The sequence below is a fragment of the Mustela erminea genome, chromosome 4 (assembly GCF_009829155.1).
Source record: "Mustela erminea isolate mMusErm1 chromosome 4, mMusErm1.Pri, whole genome shotgun sequence".
Classification (NCBI taxonomy): Eukaryota; Metazoa; Chordata; class Mammalia; order Carnivora; family Mustelidae; genus Mustela; species Mustela erminea.
In genome coordinates, this window is record NC_045617.1 from 12,843,348 (window position 1) to 12,862,157 (window position 18,810).

At 37.6% G+C, this 18,810-nt stretch overlaps 1 protein-coding gene and 1 non-coding gene across 14 annotated transcripts in view; both read left to right on the forward strand.

Annotated features, from left to right (window-relative positions):
• IPCEF1 (interaction protein for cytohesin exchange factors 1) overlaps positions 1-18,810 on the forward strand; it is a 191,968-nt gene that overhangs the window by 162,932 nt on the left and 10,226 nt on the right. For 12 of the 13 annotated variants that reach the window (XM_032338664.1, XM_032338667.1, XM_032338665.1 and 9 more), the window contains one exon: positions 15,767-15,960. In XM_032338664.1, the coding sequence (XP_032194555.1) occupies positions 15,767-15,960 (194 nt within the window). Of the gene's footprint in view, positions 1-14,349; positions 14,424-15,766; positions 15,961-18,810 lie in introns of those variants that run through there. The other variant, XM_032338673.1, reaches the window with a different exon arrangement.
• On the forward strand, positions 4,887-4,993 carry LOC116589552. Its single transcript, XR_004285326.1, has one exon. It is a non-coding gene; the product is annotated as a U6 spliceosomal RNA (small nuclear RNA).

Here is an 18,810-nt window from a genome sequence, read left to right on the forward strand (position 1 = left end):
AAGATGCTTCATCCAGCTGAGTTATCTGCCTGGAAACTATGGCATTTGTGTTTAGTACCTCTAATTTAGGCCAGTGATCTACTTCACATTTGAAAAAGTGGAGTGTGAAAAGTCACTGGTGAAATAACCCTTGTCTAGAAGTGAAGGGGGTGGAGTAGGGGGCAGGGTGGAAAGAGCACCAGTGAGGAGTACAGGGGGTCATGGGTGGGCTCTGATGGATGCAACACAGGAGACATGAGCTGGCCTAAGGTTTGAGAGGTGCTGTCCCACACAGAAATGTTGGGTGTAATCTGTCTCCTTGGAAGTACAAAACTAATGCAGATCGTGAGGATAGAAACTCAAGCAAAAAGGCCTAAGAAACTTCTTTTAATGTTGAAAATGGTTCAAATTTGAATGGGTTTTTTGGAATGTAATGTATTCCTTGTCACTGGAGGTGTTTCCCCATTCTGAGACAATCATTTTCATTGGGTATTAATTGCATATTGATCACAATCTTGAGTCTTGTTTCAAAAAGATTTTATTTGTTTGTTTATTTATTTATTTTAGAGTGAAAGAGAGAGGGACAGAGAGAGAGAGAGAGAGAGCGAGCACAAGCAGGGGGAGGGGCAGAGGGAGAGGGAGGACTTGCTTTTCCCTCTGCACCTCTCCACTCTCTCTGAGGAATGCAAGCTGAGGTTTGATTCAGGGCTCCTTCTCACCATTCTTGAGTTCGTGACCTGAGCCAAAACCAAAGTGTCATTTGCTCAATGGACTGAGCCACCCAGGCACCCCACTGTCTTTGTTCTTATGAAGACATAATGAAGAGAGCCCTTAAGTATCTTGAACTGCTCAGCCTCTAACTTGATACTTGGAAAAGTCTTCGAGATACAGGGCTGCTTGAACTAAAGAAAATCATGAAAAGTACCACATCTATTATTTGCTTGTGAAAAACTCTTACTTTAATCATTGGGCCATAGGTAGAACTAAAAATTGTCATTTACACACACACACACACACACACACACACACACTGCCCCAGGATGAGGTTGGCTTTAAAAGCAAAACAGAAAATAAATTTCCATTTGCATTCTTTCCTGAGGGATGACCCTGCAGATTGAGTTTTCTTTAGGAAGAATAAGCTGCGAGTCACAGGAATATGTATGTACCTCTTGTCCGTGTCCACATGTCACTTTTGGGATGCATGAGTTGCAGAGCTGGCTGGGAACCAACAACTCTTTCAGTCTAAGGAAGAAGAAACCTCGTATTTTAAAATTTTGAGTTAAGTGCAGGGTGACCAACAAAATCTCTGTGCTTTCTCCAACAGCTTGACATGAAGGTATTCCTTTCAGTAGAAAGAAAGAAAATAAAATTATTTTCCCCTCACTGATATGTTGGCAGTTGCCATATGTCACAAAATTTTTGCTGATGATTTTCTCCTGCTGCTGGGGATTTGGTTAAATTCCCAGAAGAGTTAAGCCACATAAAGTCATTGCTATGGAAACAGCAACCTGGTCTTTTCTTGCATTTGCTATGGTTTGTTCTTGAGTCATCAGACTGCATATTATGCATTCTTTTACATGTGTATATTGGTATGCTGGAGAACAAGGTAGCTTTTCATTTCTGTGACTGCTAAAAATTATTTTTTAGCTGCCAATTAAAAAAAGAAAAGCTCTGACATTCCTGTGTCTGAAATATTGTTCAAGGTGTTTTTATGACAGGGATTGAAGTGTCGACATGGTCCATGACAGGAGTTAGGATTTTAGGTTAAGTCCCAGTCTCAAGATGCATTTGCTAGAGAAAGAAGCTTTTCTCCTAGAAAAGATTCTTAAAGGTTAATAATGGAGTCCTTAAACAAGTAGGGAACATTCGTTACAGCCTTCTTTTTATTTCAACAATGAGAAAAATGTTTTGCAGTTATGCAATTAAAATTGTGGTTGCTAGAATTTTATACTGAATTTAAATAGCCTTTTAGACATTTCTTCCCTGCAGTGTAAGCTAATAAAAAAATGCAGGGTGTTAATTGCATCTCATTGCCTTTCTACATTGGGAGTTCCAGAGTTTCATAGCTCTCTTGATTCTTCACTGAATTTGTCCTCTAAGCATAGTGGGAAAAGAAGTGATGGGGTTAGTGCAATACTCATCTCAGCTCAATTTTACCCTATATTGTTTCCTTCTTCTGTGAGAAGTTATTTGGTCTCTTACTTATGCTCATGTGATAATGACTCCCCTGTATGTCTCTAATTACATTACGCCTACAATGCGGAGACAATTTTGATTATACTTACGGCATGAATGAAGTGACCATACCCTGGATGCTAGAAAGCTAAAAAACCACTAATGACACAAAAACTCTATGTTAATAAATGCTCAAGTACAAGTCCACTCAGAATCAATCTGGGAATCTTGTTGAATAAAAGGCGTTGTTAATGAAGAAACAAGCGTACTGGAATATGCATGATATCTTAAGAATGTGACATGAGCCAGATTTTAAGAGTCAGCAAATATTACCAAAAATTGCACATAATCTGAGCGCAAACATATTATTTTAGGTAGCCATATTATTTTAGGTAGCTAACTCAGCTGCTGTTGTAGGACTTATGCAGTATGCCTCTTTAGGAAGCAAGAAGATTAAAAAAAAGTTGAATACAGAAGTCCATTCAATTTCATCTTATTTTTTTGAGTACCTAACATGTCCTCATGCACTTGGTCCTAACAGGAAGACACAGATAAACAAGACACAACTTCTGGACTAAAAAATGTTAACATCTTAATGGGGAGAGCGGGAGGAATAAGACTCATTTAACAAAAGAAAGCATAGTAAAGTGAGTGCCCCAGAGCGATAGAAGGTATTCAAGGGATTTAAAGGAGAACAGGAACTCAAAATATGGAAAATCACATCTAAATAATCTGTGATCCAAGTGGGAAGATCTGCCTACAGAGAGGGGAGCCATGGGAAGGAGGGGTGGAAAAGAAATTTGGATAACATTGAATGCTGGGCTAGTGGTCAGTTTTATTTCATTAGAAAATGGATGACTATTTTTAATCAAGGTACTCATAATATACTTTTAAAATTATTGATCACAATTTATTTTAAAGTCATGAAAAGCCAGCAAGAGTCAGGCTGAACTAATACCTGAGATACTATACTTTAGAAAAATTATGTCGCTCTAGAATGTGGGGTAGAAGCATGTAAGGGGGACAGAGGAAATTAGAAGTTAGGAAGCTTTTGTAGTAGGTGGGGTGGCAGTGGATAGAGGAATAAAGTAGAGACTAGAGGACTTCGATAGCTCACCTATCAGGATGAGGACTGATCTTGGTCTTTGTATCTCTATTACTTAATTTAGTCCCTGGAAGATTTCCCAGTGGTCTTATTTTTCGAACTATAATAGTAAATATTTACTACTGGGAAAATCCTGAATCTATAATTGTTGACCTCAACAGTGCTGCTCTTAGGCATAGATGATCTACCACCTGCTTTGTCTGCTGCATGCCCAGTGTCTAACAATCCCTAGACAATGTCATGAAATAATGCTGTTAGGTTACTTGCAAATTTGTGTCATGTAACTAGTTCATTTTATTTATGATTATAAGCATCTAACTTATTTATTTATTTATTTATTTATTTATTTATTTAAAGATTTTATTTATTTACTTGACAGACAGATCACAAATAGGTGGAGAGGCAGGCAGGGTGGTGGCAGAGAGCCCGAAAGTCTCAATCCCAGGACACTGGGATCATGACCTGAGCTGAAGGCAGAGGCTTTAACCTGCTGAGCCACCCAGAAGCCTCTAAGTTATTTTTTAGTGACTATTGATTGCCTGATGTGATTAAACAGATTCTTTCCCCAATGACTTGTATTGCCACTTTTAGAGTATCAAAATTCATATATATATATATATATATATATATATATATATATATATATATAGGCTTATTTCTGCAACCTCTATAGTCTTTCACTGATGTTTTAACTTCAGTTTTGTCAGTATAGTATTAGAGTCTACCTTTATAGTATGCTTTATTATTCAATAGAACATTACTGTCTTACCTAAAGAGAGTGCTAAGATTTCAATTTGATTTTCAAGCTTAATTTTAAAACTCATATTGGGATTTTGAAAAAAAAAAATTCTTGAATTTGCTTAGATTAATTTGGTGAGAACTGCTATCTTTAAAGCATTGAATAATTTCATTTATGAACATGGTATATTTCCCCATTCCACTCATTTTGTGATTTTTAAAGTACTGTTTTCTTCTTATAAGTATAGCTTGTATCTTATTAAGTTTGTTCTTAGACGTTCTATAATTTTTCTTGCATTTGTGAATGGAATCTTTTAATTCCATTATATTTTATAATTATTACTGCTGATGTGAAGAGATAAGGCTTCTTTTTCATATTTGCCTCACACTAGTCACCTTATGTTATGGTTGGAAGTTGTTTGAATTGTTTCTAGATAAATTTTCCTATCTTTATATAATGACCATTTTAGCTTATCCTTTCTTTCTTTCTTTTTTTTTTTTTTAACTTGTGTGATCAGAATTTGCCTGAAGTTTATTTGCTTTTTTACTCTAAAAAATAATCTTTGGCATTATTGGTTGCACATTATTTTTATTATCTGTTTAATACAATTCTACTTTATCTTTATGAAATCTTTCATTTTATTTAGAATTATTTTGTGGGACCTTTGCTAGCTCCTTAAATTAATTGCCTAGTTGATTCACTTTCATATCTTTTTCCTAGTAAATATGTGCAGGTTCTGCATACCTCCTTGACTGACACTTGGAGTTTGCATTATGTAGTACTTTCACTGTTGACCATTTGCAAACAAAAAGTTTTAAGAGTAATTTAACTTTTAATTTCTTCTGTACCCAAACCTAGTTTTAGAAGAATTCTTAAAAATTTCAGTGAGTGCTCACTTTAGCAGCACACATAGTAAAATTGAAATAATACAGAGAAGATTAGCATGGTCCCTCCACAGGGATGGCACACAAATTCATGAAGCATTTGTATTTTTGTTAACTGGAATTTAAGTAAAAACTTACACACACACACACACACACACACAATTTAAAAAATATTTCAAAGTGAATACCTTTTCAGCTGTCTGCATGGAATTCACAAAAGATCAATGACAAAAGGTCAGTGACATAATTTAAGGAACCATGATCTTTATAGAGAAAGATTATAGGTTTCTTAGAAAATGACAGTGGCTATGGCAATCTCTTTTAGCAATATGGTTACACAAAACTAAAGATGACTTCCCCTAATCTACATGTTTTCTTGAGAACAGTCTCCTACAGTTTACACTATTTGCTCTGAGAAGATTCCTGTGTGTTTCTTTGAAATGCTTCTAATCTTATGGTGTCAGGTTCCTTTTTTTTTTTTTTTTTATCCTATAATTATATTTCTGGCCCTTTTTTGGCTACTCTGGAGTTGTTTCTCTAATCATCCTGTGAAGATACCAGCACATGTCTGAATTTGCAGCTAGAAAGGAGAATTCAAAGGTCAGTTTTCCAGGGAGACTCTTTTCATCAGGGTAAGGTCTAAAGCCTTTGAGGTCTATTCCTGCACTATTAAGTTAAGTTCTAGTTTCTCTCCCTACAATGTTATGCTGTCCTAATTAAAACCAAAGCAAATAAAGTTCTATCTTCTTAAAACTACACAACCATAGTAAGCATAAGATTGAAAAATAATTTTTTAGTAGACTTTCCTCTTTCTTGAAACAATTTTAGGTTCAGAGCAAAATTGAGCAGAAGGTACAGAGTTTTCCCATCTGTTTCCATCCCTTACATGCATAGTTTCCTCCATTAATAACATTCCTTCCACCAGAGTAGGATATTATTACAACTGATTGACCTATGCTGACACATCATTATCAGCCAAAGTTCATAATTTACATTAGGGTTCCCTCTTAGTTGTGTATTCTGTGGATTAGAACAAGTGCATAATGACGTGTATCCATCATTATGGTATCATATTTTCACTGCCATAAAAATCCTCTGTACCCAACCTATTCAGCCTACCCTCCCCCTTACCCCATTGGCAATCACTGACCTTTTACTATCTTCCTAGTTTTGCCTTTTCAGAATGTCATATAAGTAGTTTGCAAAGATGGTTTTGTTTTTTCCTTTCCAATCTTTAAACATTTTATTTCCATTTTTTGTTGCATTAGCTAGAATTTCCAGTACAGTGTTGAAAAGGGGTGGTGAGGGGGAGACATCCTTGGCTTGTTACTGATTTTAGTGAGAAAGCTTCAAGTTACTCACGGTTTATGAAGTTGGCTCTAGGTTTTTGTAGATCTTTTGTATCAAGTTGAGAACATTCTCTTCTACTCCAATTTACTGAGAGTTTTCATCATAAATGTGTTGTAGATTTTTCAAGTGTTTTTCTCTATTTATAGATAGGATCATGTGATTTTTTTTTCTTCTGCAATTTGTTGATGTGATGGATTATGTTAATTAATTTTTGGACATTAACTCAGCCTCACATGCCTGAGATAAATCCCACTTGCTTGTGTATATAATTCTTTTTATACATTGTTGGATTCAATTTGCTAATATTTTGTTGAAAACTTTTATACCTACATTCATGAGACATGTTGGTCTATAGTTTTCCTTTCTTGTAATGTAGATTTTGGTACTTGAGTAATTCTGCCTCATAGAATGAGGAAGGAAATGTTTTCTCTGCTTCTCTCTTCTCAAAGAAATTGTAGACAATTGGTATAATTTCTTCCTTAAATGTTTGGCAGAATTCATCAATGAATCCATCTGGGCCTAGTGTTTTCTGTTTTGAAAGGTTATTAACATTTCAATTTTTAAAATAGAGATAGGTTTATTCATTTATCTATTTTTTCTCATGCTAGTTATGACAGATTGTGTCTTTCAAGGGACTGGTCTATTTCTGCTAGGTTATCAAATTTCTGGGCATAGGGTTGTTCATAATGTTTTTTTTCATTATCCTTTCAGTGTCTAGTGGGATCTGTAGTGATGTCCCTCTCTTTCATTTCTGGTATTAATAATTTGTGTCCTCTTTTTTTCTTAACTAGCTAAATAATATATGTTTTTACTTTTGGCTTATCTAGCTAAATTGAAATTTAATAAGTATAATTTACTTATTGAGTTTTTCATAATCCAATTCCAAAATTAGTTCATTGTGCTTATTTGGTAGAAGGATAGGTTGAGGGGATAAGAATGAGATCAGGAGTGAACATTTTGATCAAATAATGAATGTTTAAAAAATATTTACTGAGAGTCTACTATCTTCCTGACACAATTGGCATTTGGAGATATGTGCATGAATAATAACAGAGACAACAGCCTTCTTGCATAGAATTTATAATTTGGAATATATGTTTATTATGGTGGGTAGGGAGACAATTAGGTAAATATAAGAACAGGATGATTTCTGGTAGTGAGTAAGTTCTATAGAGGAAATAAGGTAGGAATATATAATAATGGGGAGTTGGAGGAAGGACCTTGATTTAAATGACTGGTTGGGCAGCACCTCCCTGAAAAGGTGATCTGAGAGCCAAATGGCACAAAGCAGCTTATATATGAAAACAATAGCTGGCAAAGTGTCCCATACAGAGAGAAAATAAGATGCAAGGGCTCTAGCACTAGCATAAGTTTTGCAGTTCAGGAAACCAAAAGAAATCCAGTGTGGCTAGAATAGAGTGGTAGGGGGAAGTACAGGAAGGGATTGGAGAAGTGGGTAGTAGCTGGCTTATGTGGCAACTGTTGTGTCCTGTAAGGTGTTTGGGTTTTGTTCTAAGTGCAATGGAATGATTTTGAAAGCTCGGGATTGTTATGGTGTGCTTTATGTTTTTTTTTTTTAATTAAATTGATTTATTTATTTTCAGAAAAACAGTATTCATTATTTTTTCACCACACCCAGTGCTCCATGCAATCCGTGCCCTCTCTAATACCCACCACCTGGTACTGCAACCTCCCACCCCCCCACTTCAAAACCCTCAGATTGTTTTCAGAGTCCATAGTCTCTCATGATTCACCTCCCCTTCCAATTTACCCAAACTCCCTTCTCCTCTCTAACACCCCTTGTCCTTCATGATATTTGTTATGCTCCACAAATAAGTGAAACCATATGATTGACTCTCTCTGCTTGACTTATTTCACTCACCATAATCTCTTCCAGTCCCGTCCATGTTGCTACAAAAGCTGGGTATTCATCCTTTCTGATGGAGGCATAATACTCCATAGTGTATAAGGACTACATCTTCCTTATCCATTCATCCGTTGAAAGGCATCTTGGTTCTTTCCATAGTTTGGCGACCGTGGCCATTGCTGCTATAAACATTGGGGTACGGATGGCCCTTCTTTTCACGACATCTGTATCTTTGGGGTAAATACCCAGGAGTGCAATTGCAGGGTCATAAGGAAGTTCTATTTTTAATTTCTTGAGGAATCTCCACACTGTTCTCCAAAGAGGCTGCACCAACTTGCATTCCCACCAACAGTGTAAGAGGGTTCCCCTTTCTCCACATCCTCTCCAACACATGTTGTTTCCTGTCTTGCTAATTTTGGCCATTCTAACTGGTGTAAGGTGGTATCTCAATGTGGTTTTAATCTGAATCTCCCTGAGGGCTAGTGATGATGAACATTTTTTCATGTGTCTGATAGCCATTTCTATGTCTTCATTGGAGAAGTGTCTGTTCATATCTTCTCACTATATGGAAAATGGGTATTAGGAAGCTGTAGTAGACGATGTATGTAGTTGTTGAGATATGTCAACAGTGAAATGATGGCCTGGATTAAGTTGATAGCAGTGAAATGGGGCAGGGGCAGAAAAAAATGTACATTTAGGATATACCATACACATAAAATGTAAGAGTATAAAAATCACGAAAGATTCTGGCCTATTTAGTCTATCCCTAGTCTCTAAAATACTCTGCCTTAGCACACGGTGAACATTCTAAGAGTATTTGATAGATGAACTGAGTAAATGAATGGATCAAATGTGCAAGGGGAAGAGAGGAGTCAAGGATGAGTTATAAGTTTTCCAGCATATTCAGTCTCTCATGTTACTGAATATAATTGCAACTCTTAGGGACTGGTATCATTTCCTGGGAAAAGGTTTGCTAGTAGGAATTTAACAGCATAATTAAATACATAACTCTAAATATGTACACTGTGGGTTTCCAAGAAGGCAAAAAGAAGGATGTTATACAAGTAATTATAGATCACACCAGATGATAATCACCGAGGTAAGGAAAAGAGAGTGCCATCTGAAAAAGTTAAGAGCATTTATCTGCTCCAAACCTTCGTTTCTGCTTAGTGAAATTAAAGTAGGTTAACTTCTTCCTTTCTTTTGCCTCACTGCTCCTTCCATAGCTTCCCTCCTCCTGCATCTTCCATTTTTATATTTTGTGTTCCTCTGTCTCCATCATGGACCCACATGGTAGGTGGACTCAGCGGTTTATGGAACCAACGTTGACATATTTATCTACAGTACATTGGATTTGGGTCCTTGAAGTTAGGCGATTTTCCAGCCATTTTCCCCCTTTTAAACTCTCATTCATCCTCTACCTTGCAAGAATATTAAAAAAAAACAACAACAAGGAAATGCCTTTTTTGCATACTTGTCAATGTTTTTTTGTTTTCTTAGGATGTGAGCAGATATGGAAATTTTATGTCTACATTAAATATTTCACCTAATCCTAGGTGCTCCTATGATGGGACAAATACATTTTAAAAACAAATGGAATATTTGTTTTAAGAATGTAGAGCTGTTTATCAGATACTTGGACCACGGACTCAACCTAAGATTATTTCTAAAAATCACTGCCATAAGATGCAATAATAATAATAATAATGATAATAATAATAAACAACATTTAAGATTGTTCAGTAGACTAGGTTTCTTCTTATCACAAAGGAATAATATGGTAGAATTGTATTGAGTCAGCTTACTTAATAGAAGCATCAAATACCCAGGAGAAGAAAAGTTTATGACTCTGGTGGAGAAGGTAAATCTAATACCAAAAAATGAGGGAAATCAAGTGAAAGTACTCTCCTCTCAGACTTAAATGAGTACAAATACAAGTACTGGCTTTATACTTGGATGCGTTGTTCTTCACAATCTGATTTCTCTCTAATGGGATTTTTTTTACCTGCCATCTTTTTGTTTTGTTTTGACCCTCTCTTTCCTAACTAGTATTCTTCCAACATTCTATTCTCCATTTCTAAGCTCTTCTGCCATTGTTTTACACAGAGCCCAGTCTACCATGACCACGACTCATTTTCTACTCCTGATTAGAACTAGATTATCCCCAGGTGCCCAGTTCAAACACCAAGTAGAAAATCTGATTATTCAGCCTGACTCCTAGGTTGCTGACCAGGTTATGAATTTCCTGATCAGGTGCTCTATGGCCCTGTGAGAACAGAGTTTGCAGTATAAAACCTGTCCACCTCAGAAACAGAGGCTCTGGGTGGGGATTTTTCCTTTGGAAGACAGAATAGTAGGAGCATGGATCTGAGCCTTGGTCTGTCTGGTCCAAGTGGCTGTCATCTCAATGGCTGTCTATTGCCTGATTAGAAATCTTTCTTCATTGGGCTTTATTCAAAAGACAATTCATCAAATATATTTATAGTACAGCATAGTGTTTAAGACTGTGGGTTTTGAGTCATTACCTATGTCTCTCTTTGTGGGTTTGGTCAAAGTTTTTAATGTTTCAACAGTCTCTTCCTTCTTCAACAGTCTCTTCCTTCTATCAGGGCTAATACCACTTTTTTCACAGGATTGTTAGAAAGATAATAAAGTCATGTTGGTACAGTAGTCAGTATGGTAGCTTTTACATACTAAAACTCAGTACCTGATGGTTGTCTCCACCAGCAGCAAAACCAGACAGTCTCTCAAAATTCTACCATGGTAATGTTCTTGATCAGTAGTATCCTTACTGTTAAAATGATTTATCCAGATTTATCTTAGTTACATAATTCAAACTTATCTGTCAGTATGATTCTGTCTTTTGCCATGTTGGAGAGTTGTCAGAATCACTAACTAGAGGAAGCCTGTAAAAGTTTTTGAATCTCTTGGCATCAGGTCTTCTATTAAATAATATTTGCAAAGTTTTAAAGGCTATACACATAATGTCGAAATGGCTATGTAGTTATCCTATTGTGATAAGTGCCTTCCGTGGTCTTTTCCTTTCTCAAAAGCTTTGAACATCCCACATAAAGCAGGGAATACTCTTTCCTACATGAACCTTCCAAGTATTTCAAGGCTGGGAGCTAACCTTATCTTTCTTGGGATAACATGTACACTTTTTCAGTCTCAAAAAGGGTTCCTTTCAAATTCTGATATGAAATATGGTATGTGAATTTCCTTCCGCACTTATGTTCTAAATAGAAAATAAAAACCACATTCTAGAAAGCACAAGGAAACACCAAAAATAAGATAGTGGGGGAGGCAAAGTTGAAAATACTGCGTTTAAAGAGATAATCTGCATACAGTGTTCTCGACAGCCAAATTCTGGGCCTACGGGATCATGCCTGCCCTGTCAGAGGCAGACAATAGGGTGGGTTACGTGGGAGGATGGCAAGGGAGCAGCACATTCATCTGGCATAATCTTGGAAAGGAGTGAACTTCTAACCATTAGTTAGAATGCTGCTTTGCCTCTTTGCTAAGGTCACCAAGAAAGATCCTATTAAAAAAAATTCAGTTTCTTTCTTGAGTCAATCTCTGTGTTACATTGACCTAAGTTTAGAGAAAGTTTGCTAGTTGGACCTCTGAGACATTCTGAGCTAGCCCAATAGAGTTAAAGGGTCACAGAGAACGTAGGTGTTTCCTTCTGGATGAGTCCTTGTGTTTTTTAACTCCAGTCCCTTTCTCTTCCACTGAGTTGCAGCTGGTATTGCATGACAAATCGGACAGTCTAGCCTTGCTATGCAAACCATAGTCCATGGGCTAGCAGTTTCGGTATCACCTAGGAGCTTGTTAATAGTTTAGAAGCTCGGAGTAATCCCAGACTCAGCCAGTCTGGGATTCTGCATTGTAACAGGAGCCCGGGTAGTCATTCGCCTATTAAAGTTTGAGAAGACTGGTCTAGAAACGCGTAAGCCTGCGTGGTGTGGAATTGAACTTCTGTTCCTAATTCCATCCCTGATTTACATTTTGGAAAGATCCCTTACTGTTTTTCAAGAATCTCCATTTTTTTCTCCTTTATGAAATAAAAATAGTTTTCCTCTTCCTTGGCAAAGCCTTGGCAGCTAGTTGAGGTAGTTTGTAAAGTGCCTTATGTGGTAGAGGGAATGAAAGTCCTGTTATTTTACCCAAGAATACTAAGATAGACTCTTGAAAGGAAGGCTAGCAAATGCACTGGAAACACTTGATTGTCAGACAGAATTCATTTCTTGTGCTGCAGAAGACAAGGGAGGCGGAAATGATGGACTTGGCTTCACTTTCTAGCATGAGACAGACCAGTGGTCTTTGTTGGCAATCTTTTTCCTGCTCCTTCTACAATCTGGTAAAATATGATAAATAACCTAGTGCTTCCTAATATGATATTATAATGTAGAAAAATATTTACATAAAAACACGAAAGGGAGATTTTAAAACATTACTTTATGCAGAAGCTCCATAAAGGCACGTGGTTAACATACCAGCACTACCCTCTCCGGAGGGATTGGGAAAACTCTCACCTGTGCTCTGGGGTCAGGTGTAAGTTGAATGTTGCTGTGTGCTTATACCCTTTGGGTCTTTTGTTGTCCTATGAATTCTGTTTATCATCTTCTTCCATTATTATTAGATGTTCATTTTATGGCCCTGTGAAGACCTAAGCACCAGCCATTAGCATCAGTAAGGACAATACAAGGCTCCTAGGTAGATCATAGACATGGTTGGATCAGAGGTATGTCCCCTGAGTATTTAATGATATATTGTACGTCTCTCAGATTAGGACACAAAAAAGTCAATAGGAATATTTTCTTGACTCCCAACATCACCATTTATTATTTTATTGTCCTTATGTTTATGGGCAATTCTGGCATCCTATTATTAGAGGTCAGAATTATGTATAGTCTTTCAGTTTCAGGTTTACCCCGAGAAGGGGTGGATAGTTAGAGGAAAGAACACAGCAAAAACGTTTACCTTTCAGGTTTCCCCCATTTCCTTAACAGTTTCAAACTTATCTGAGCATACATGCTCCTTTCCATTATCTCCAGTTTCTAAATGAATTCAAATAGAGAGTGTTTTTTGAACATTATTTGGTCATATTTTTGGTGGATTCTGCATTAACTTTCAGTAATCCCACAGGTCCACTTATTTGTGTGTTAATTTTAAAGTTCTACTATTTCTTGGGGGACTGGAAAGTCAAGTTGCACATGCAACACACACACATACACACATACACACAGTTACACACACGCACATATACCACACACACATCACACATGTGTATCATATGCACACACAACGTGTACACACCACACCACATACACACATACATACCACACATACATATCATATGCATAAACCATATCACACACATACACCACACATGCATTATATATATGATGCATTACAAATAAGACCATATACATTACACACAGAGACACCACACACAAATAGATAACCACACACACATACCCCCACACAAACCCATATTCTTATGATTAATGTTCCTATTTAAGTCAGGGAAAGGAATGTGTATGAAGGAGAAAGATAATTTCTGATATTTTTAACAGCTTCATTTTACATTCTTACAAGCAATGTACAAGGGTTCCAATTTCTCCATATCTCTGTCTATTTTTATTATTGTCTGTCTTTATAATTTTAGCCATCCTCGTGGGTACAAAGTAGTATCTTATTGTGGTTTTGATTTGTATTTATCTAATGACTAATGATGTTGAGCATTTTTTCATGTGCTTTTTGTGGAAAAACTCACTTTTGATGTGTGTAAGTCTGAACCAAAAGTTCAAATTGTATTCAAATGCAGTTTGGAATATCTCCCCCTTTTTGGAGTCTGTTTTGGTAGAAAGCAAAGAGATTTGCTGACCAGTATTTTAAGTTAGTTGTAAAGTTAGTTCAACATCTTTGCCCTCTATTTTATGAAAAAATATTGGGAACACCTATGGTAGCTTCCTGACAGTAGATGAGGAAAATTCAATTATTGCTTAAAGATTTCTATTCTTCTAAGTAAAAAATGTAAAGTAAGTCAAGTTTGCTTGATTTTGAAGCCTTCTGTTAATATTGTATGCTTTACCCTCTTCTTTGGAGAGGCTCCTTTTTTCAGTTCTTCTTCATGCCATACTTTGTAGATGGCTCTCTATCAGGTTTCTAGGGGAAGCACATAGACACTAGAAAGTAATGGTGGAAAAGAAATCTTGCTATGCATCTTTCTTAAATTCATTTTCAGGGAATGAAGGAATAAAGGACAAAAGTTCTTAGTGGGATATTGAAGCGATATCAAGAGATGAAGACTTTTCTTTGGTAATCTATATCATTTGGGGTCCTTTCATTTGTATGTGACAGAGATCTACATTGAGAGTAATTTAACAAAGGCAACATTTTGGCTCCTATTCACTGCAAGGGCTCCAACAGAATCACCAAGATCCATGTTTCAGCTGTATCCTGGTGATTGGCTCCATTCTTATGATTCTTGGGGTGATCCCTGGAAGCTTCTAGCTCATATCATCACTGTTTAGAAGAAAAGAGAGATTGTTCCCTGGAGCCCCAAACAAATTCTCAGAACTGAGACTTCCTGGCCCCAGTTGGCCTGACCTGAGACACATGCTCATCCCTGAATCAATGACTGTGGCCAGCATGGTGGAACTGCCATTAGCCTAGCCTCGGTCATGTGGTCCCTTCTGGATCCTGTGTGGTGTCACTTCACTGGAAGCATTTGGGCTGAGGCCAGCAAGTTGTGGTTAAGAAGTGGGGGGGAAGTATGTGGCAGGATGAGGAATGATTATTTGCTTAAAGCCACAAAGATCAGATGGAGATACCTTCTTTCAAAGGGAAGTTCTAAGAAGGACATTAAAAACTCTTCAGGAACAATGGTTCTCAAGCTTTAGGTTATGTATTAGTTTGCTAGGGTTTGCTTGTCTCACCACTATGTTTTAGAAGCAGCTAACTTGTTTCACAGATTCACAGATGGAGAGGAATTTTGCCATGCGATGAATCATTCTCTGAGTCTCACCAATACCACATTTAGACGATATTTGGATTAGAATTTGGATTTAGAATTGATGTTGTAGTGGGTTAAGACTCTTGGAGATGTTGGGATGGGGTGAATGCATTTTAGATGTGAGAAGGACATGGATTTGGAGGGAACTAGGTGGTGGACTATTATGGGTTCAATTGTGTCCTTCCAAAATTCTCATGAAATCTTAGTTCTGAAGTACTTTAGAATGTTACCATATTATAAATGAGGTTGTTGCAGATGTAGTTAGTTAAGAGATGTTAGGAGGGTGAGCCCCTAACCCAATTCAACTTGTATCTTTATAAAAGAGGTTGGACACAGAGATATACACACAAGGAAAACACTCCATGAAGATTAGTTTTGCTGCCACAAGCTAAGGAACTACCAAAATATAGAAGAGAGTCCTGGAAAAGATCCTTCCATTGTGCCTTCAAAGGGAACATGGCCCTGTTCTAACAAAGTACCATAAACTGAGTAGCTTCGACAACAAAAATTTATTGTCTCACAACTCTGGAAGTCAGAAGTGTAAGATCAAGGTGTCAGCAGGGCCTTGTGTTAGGATCACAGAATCTAATGTTCTCAACTTGATGTTAACTGAGTTTATTGTTTTTTTTTTTTAAAATTTTAATAGAAGAAACAAAGTTGTCTGAAGATGATGAGATGGAGAAACTCTACAAATCATTAGAACAAGCCAGTCTCTCTCCCCTTGGGGACCGTCGACCTTCGACCAAAAAGGAGTTGAGAAAGTCCTTTGTTAAGCGATGTAAGAATCCATCCATAAATGAGAAACTTCACAAAATCCGAACCTTGAATAGCACACTGAAGGTAAAAAAAAAAAAAAAAAAAAAAAATAAAATCTGATTGTGGATGAACTCTGTGGATATGGGGCAAGGCTGTTTCTGTAGAGAAAATCATGTTCACCAGAGTGTTTGTATGAACAGAGGGGAGGGCAGTAAAAGCAAATACAATCCTCTGTAGGGTCAGATGACCTTTGGCATCCTTAAAGCACTAGAATATTCACATAGTAGCACCCATTGTACTACCTATATTAGGCCTTGATTTTTGCATTCACTTTGGTCTAAAAGTTCAAATGCTAAGCTCCTAGACCCTTTACCTACCGCGATAAATGTTAATGAGGGCTTAAAATAGTTTGTGAGAATAAATAGTAATATTAAATAAGATCTTGGAATTTTACCTGATTCATTTTTTTTTTCTTTTTTTTTTTTTAAAGATTTTATTTATTTATTTGAGAGAGAGACAGTGAGAGAGAGCATGAGCGAGGAGAAGGTCAGAGGGAGAAGCAGACTCCCCGTGGAGCTGGGAGCCTGATGCGGGACTCGATCCCGGGACTCCAGGATCATGACCTGAGCCGAAGGCAGTTGTCCAACCAACTGAGCCACCCAGGCGTCCCTACCTGATTCATTAAAGAGTACCTTTCTTCTCCTACTACATCCAGAAGAAAATCTCTAGATTTCAGATCGAGCCAAGACTTCATGATTCTCAGCCTTAGGCTTTGGAGCCAGAACATGCCATGAAAGATGGTCACTGGGAAATGTATGGTAGATTGTAATAGGCCAGCAGATGTTTTCACAGTGGGAATGGGGGACAGGGTACAAAACATACTGAAGTTATTTTCAGTGCCTCCTGAACTAAAATGGTTCTTCATAACAAAAACATCTTGCTTTCACATGTAGACTATAGCATGAAGAGGAGGAGGACAGGATACTTTGCAAAATAGTCCCAAATTGGCAGAAGATTTATAGACTCTGAATAGCCTTGATAGATTCTGCAGTTTAATTTGATTTGTACATGTCCTTTTGCATCAACAATTTGAGTTTTTTTCTAGGAAGAAATACCAGCAATCAAAGGACAAGGCTACAAAGAAATGGCTGGGTGATTCTTGGTCAGATGTTGCTGTTAGTTGGTAGAATAGCTAAGCACCCAAAAAAAGCTGCAAAAAATGAGACTGAAAGAGAAAAGGCAGAGGAGTATTTTAATTATATAAAGAAAACCTAAATGCAGAGAAATTCTCTAATGCTTAATGATGAAAGACATCAGTTGCATTCCTTTCAAGTCCAAATATATTATATCCCTTGATATGTATGAAGTTGATAAATACATTTGGTCATTCGACGTAATATACCACAGCATGTTGGGATTTTACTATCTTATTTGTGATAACTAATGTGAGTGAATACATTTTTCATTAGACAAATATTTCCTGAATTTTACTATGTCCCAGGTTCTATTCTTAGACACTGGGAGCATTGAATGCACCCCACCAGATGGTGGAAACAGAAAGGAAAACAGAATGCAATGTGTTTAGACGTATAGCTGATACAAACTTGGGTGATTTGGTAGCCTGGAGGAGGCACATGGCTGCCTTTCTGAGGCCACTGGGAACGAAGTCATGGAAATGCTGACAACTGGCCCATGAGTAAGAGATGAAGAATATCAGGGTGAGAAGGAAGTACTTTGATGGAGGAGGAACTGGCCTAGAGAAATGTATATCAGGGGAGGTTGCAGCCCATGTTGGGAGAAACAAGGAATAAGCTAAGGAAAGTTTGGACAGTTCAGGCCATTTCTAGAAGAAGAAAGTCTATGTCTTAACTTTCCACAGAATAGCAACACAAAACTCTAGACTATCACAGGACCATGCCCTCCCCTGGCCACTGGGAGGCCGGATTTGTACAGAGAATTTTGTTCTCTGTGACCTCCTGCTCTCCATGTACTATGGCCATGGAATTTATGAATTCAGCAGCTTTTTAAATTTTCTCCCTGTGTATTAGTTATCTATCGTGAGGTAACAAAATACCCCCAAAATTAGCAACTACAAACAATGAACCTTTGTTGGTTCACCATTTTTGCAGGGCAGGAATCTCTCAATGTGGCTTGACTGGGTAGTCTCCCACAATCCTGCAATCCTGGTATCAGCTGGGGCCGCATTCATCGCTCCACTGGGGAGTTGTGCTTCCAGGCTCTGTCACGTACTGGTTGGCAGGATTCAATTCCTTGCAGGTTGCTGGACTGAGGTCCCAATTGTTCACCCATTTCCTTGCCCTGTGGATATTCAGTAGCTTCTCCAATGGAAGTTGGCTTCCCTCAGAGTGAGTAAGACAGCAACAGTGACTGAGCAAGATGGTTCTGGCCTGTCTCAGCAGTGACACCACATTAGATTTATAGTGTTCTATGCATTAGGAGCAACACACTGGGTCAGCCCATGTTCAAAGAGGGGGAATTACGTGAAAGCAGGAATGCTGGGAAGCAGGGGGCACCAGGGACCATCTTGGGGGCTATTGACCACACCTATCTGAAGATCTGCTGCTGTCTCTGTGCATTCCTGGAATGAAACCCTTTCCACAGATCCCTTAGATGTGACAAAAGGGTAATGTTGGGGCTGGTGAAACATAATCAATGTTATGTGGTCCTATGAACCTCATCAGGAGAAAGGAAGACACACTTATGTGGAAATTGGCCTTCTTGGATTAAAAAAAAAAAAGCTCATCAACCTATTCACTGGAGAAAGATAATTTGGTACATCTTTGTTTCTTCATGTCAGAAGGCTACCTGTAATTGAGTCAAATTTGATCATAACTATCTTCTAAATTCAGAAGTCAGGATAGCCATTGCCTTTAAAGAGGAGGGAAGATATTCCTAGGAGTAGGGCCACAGAAC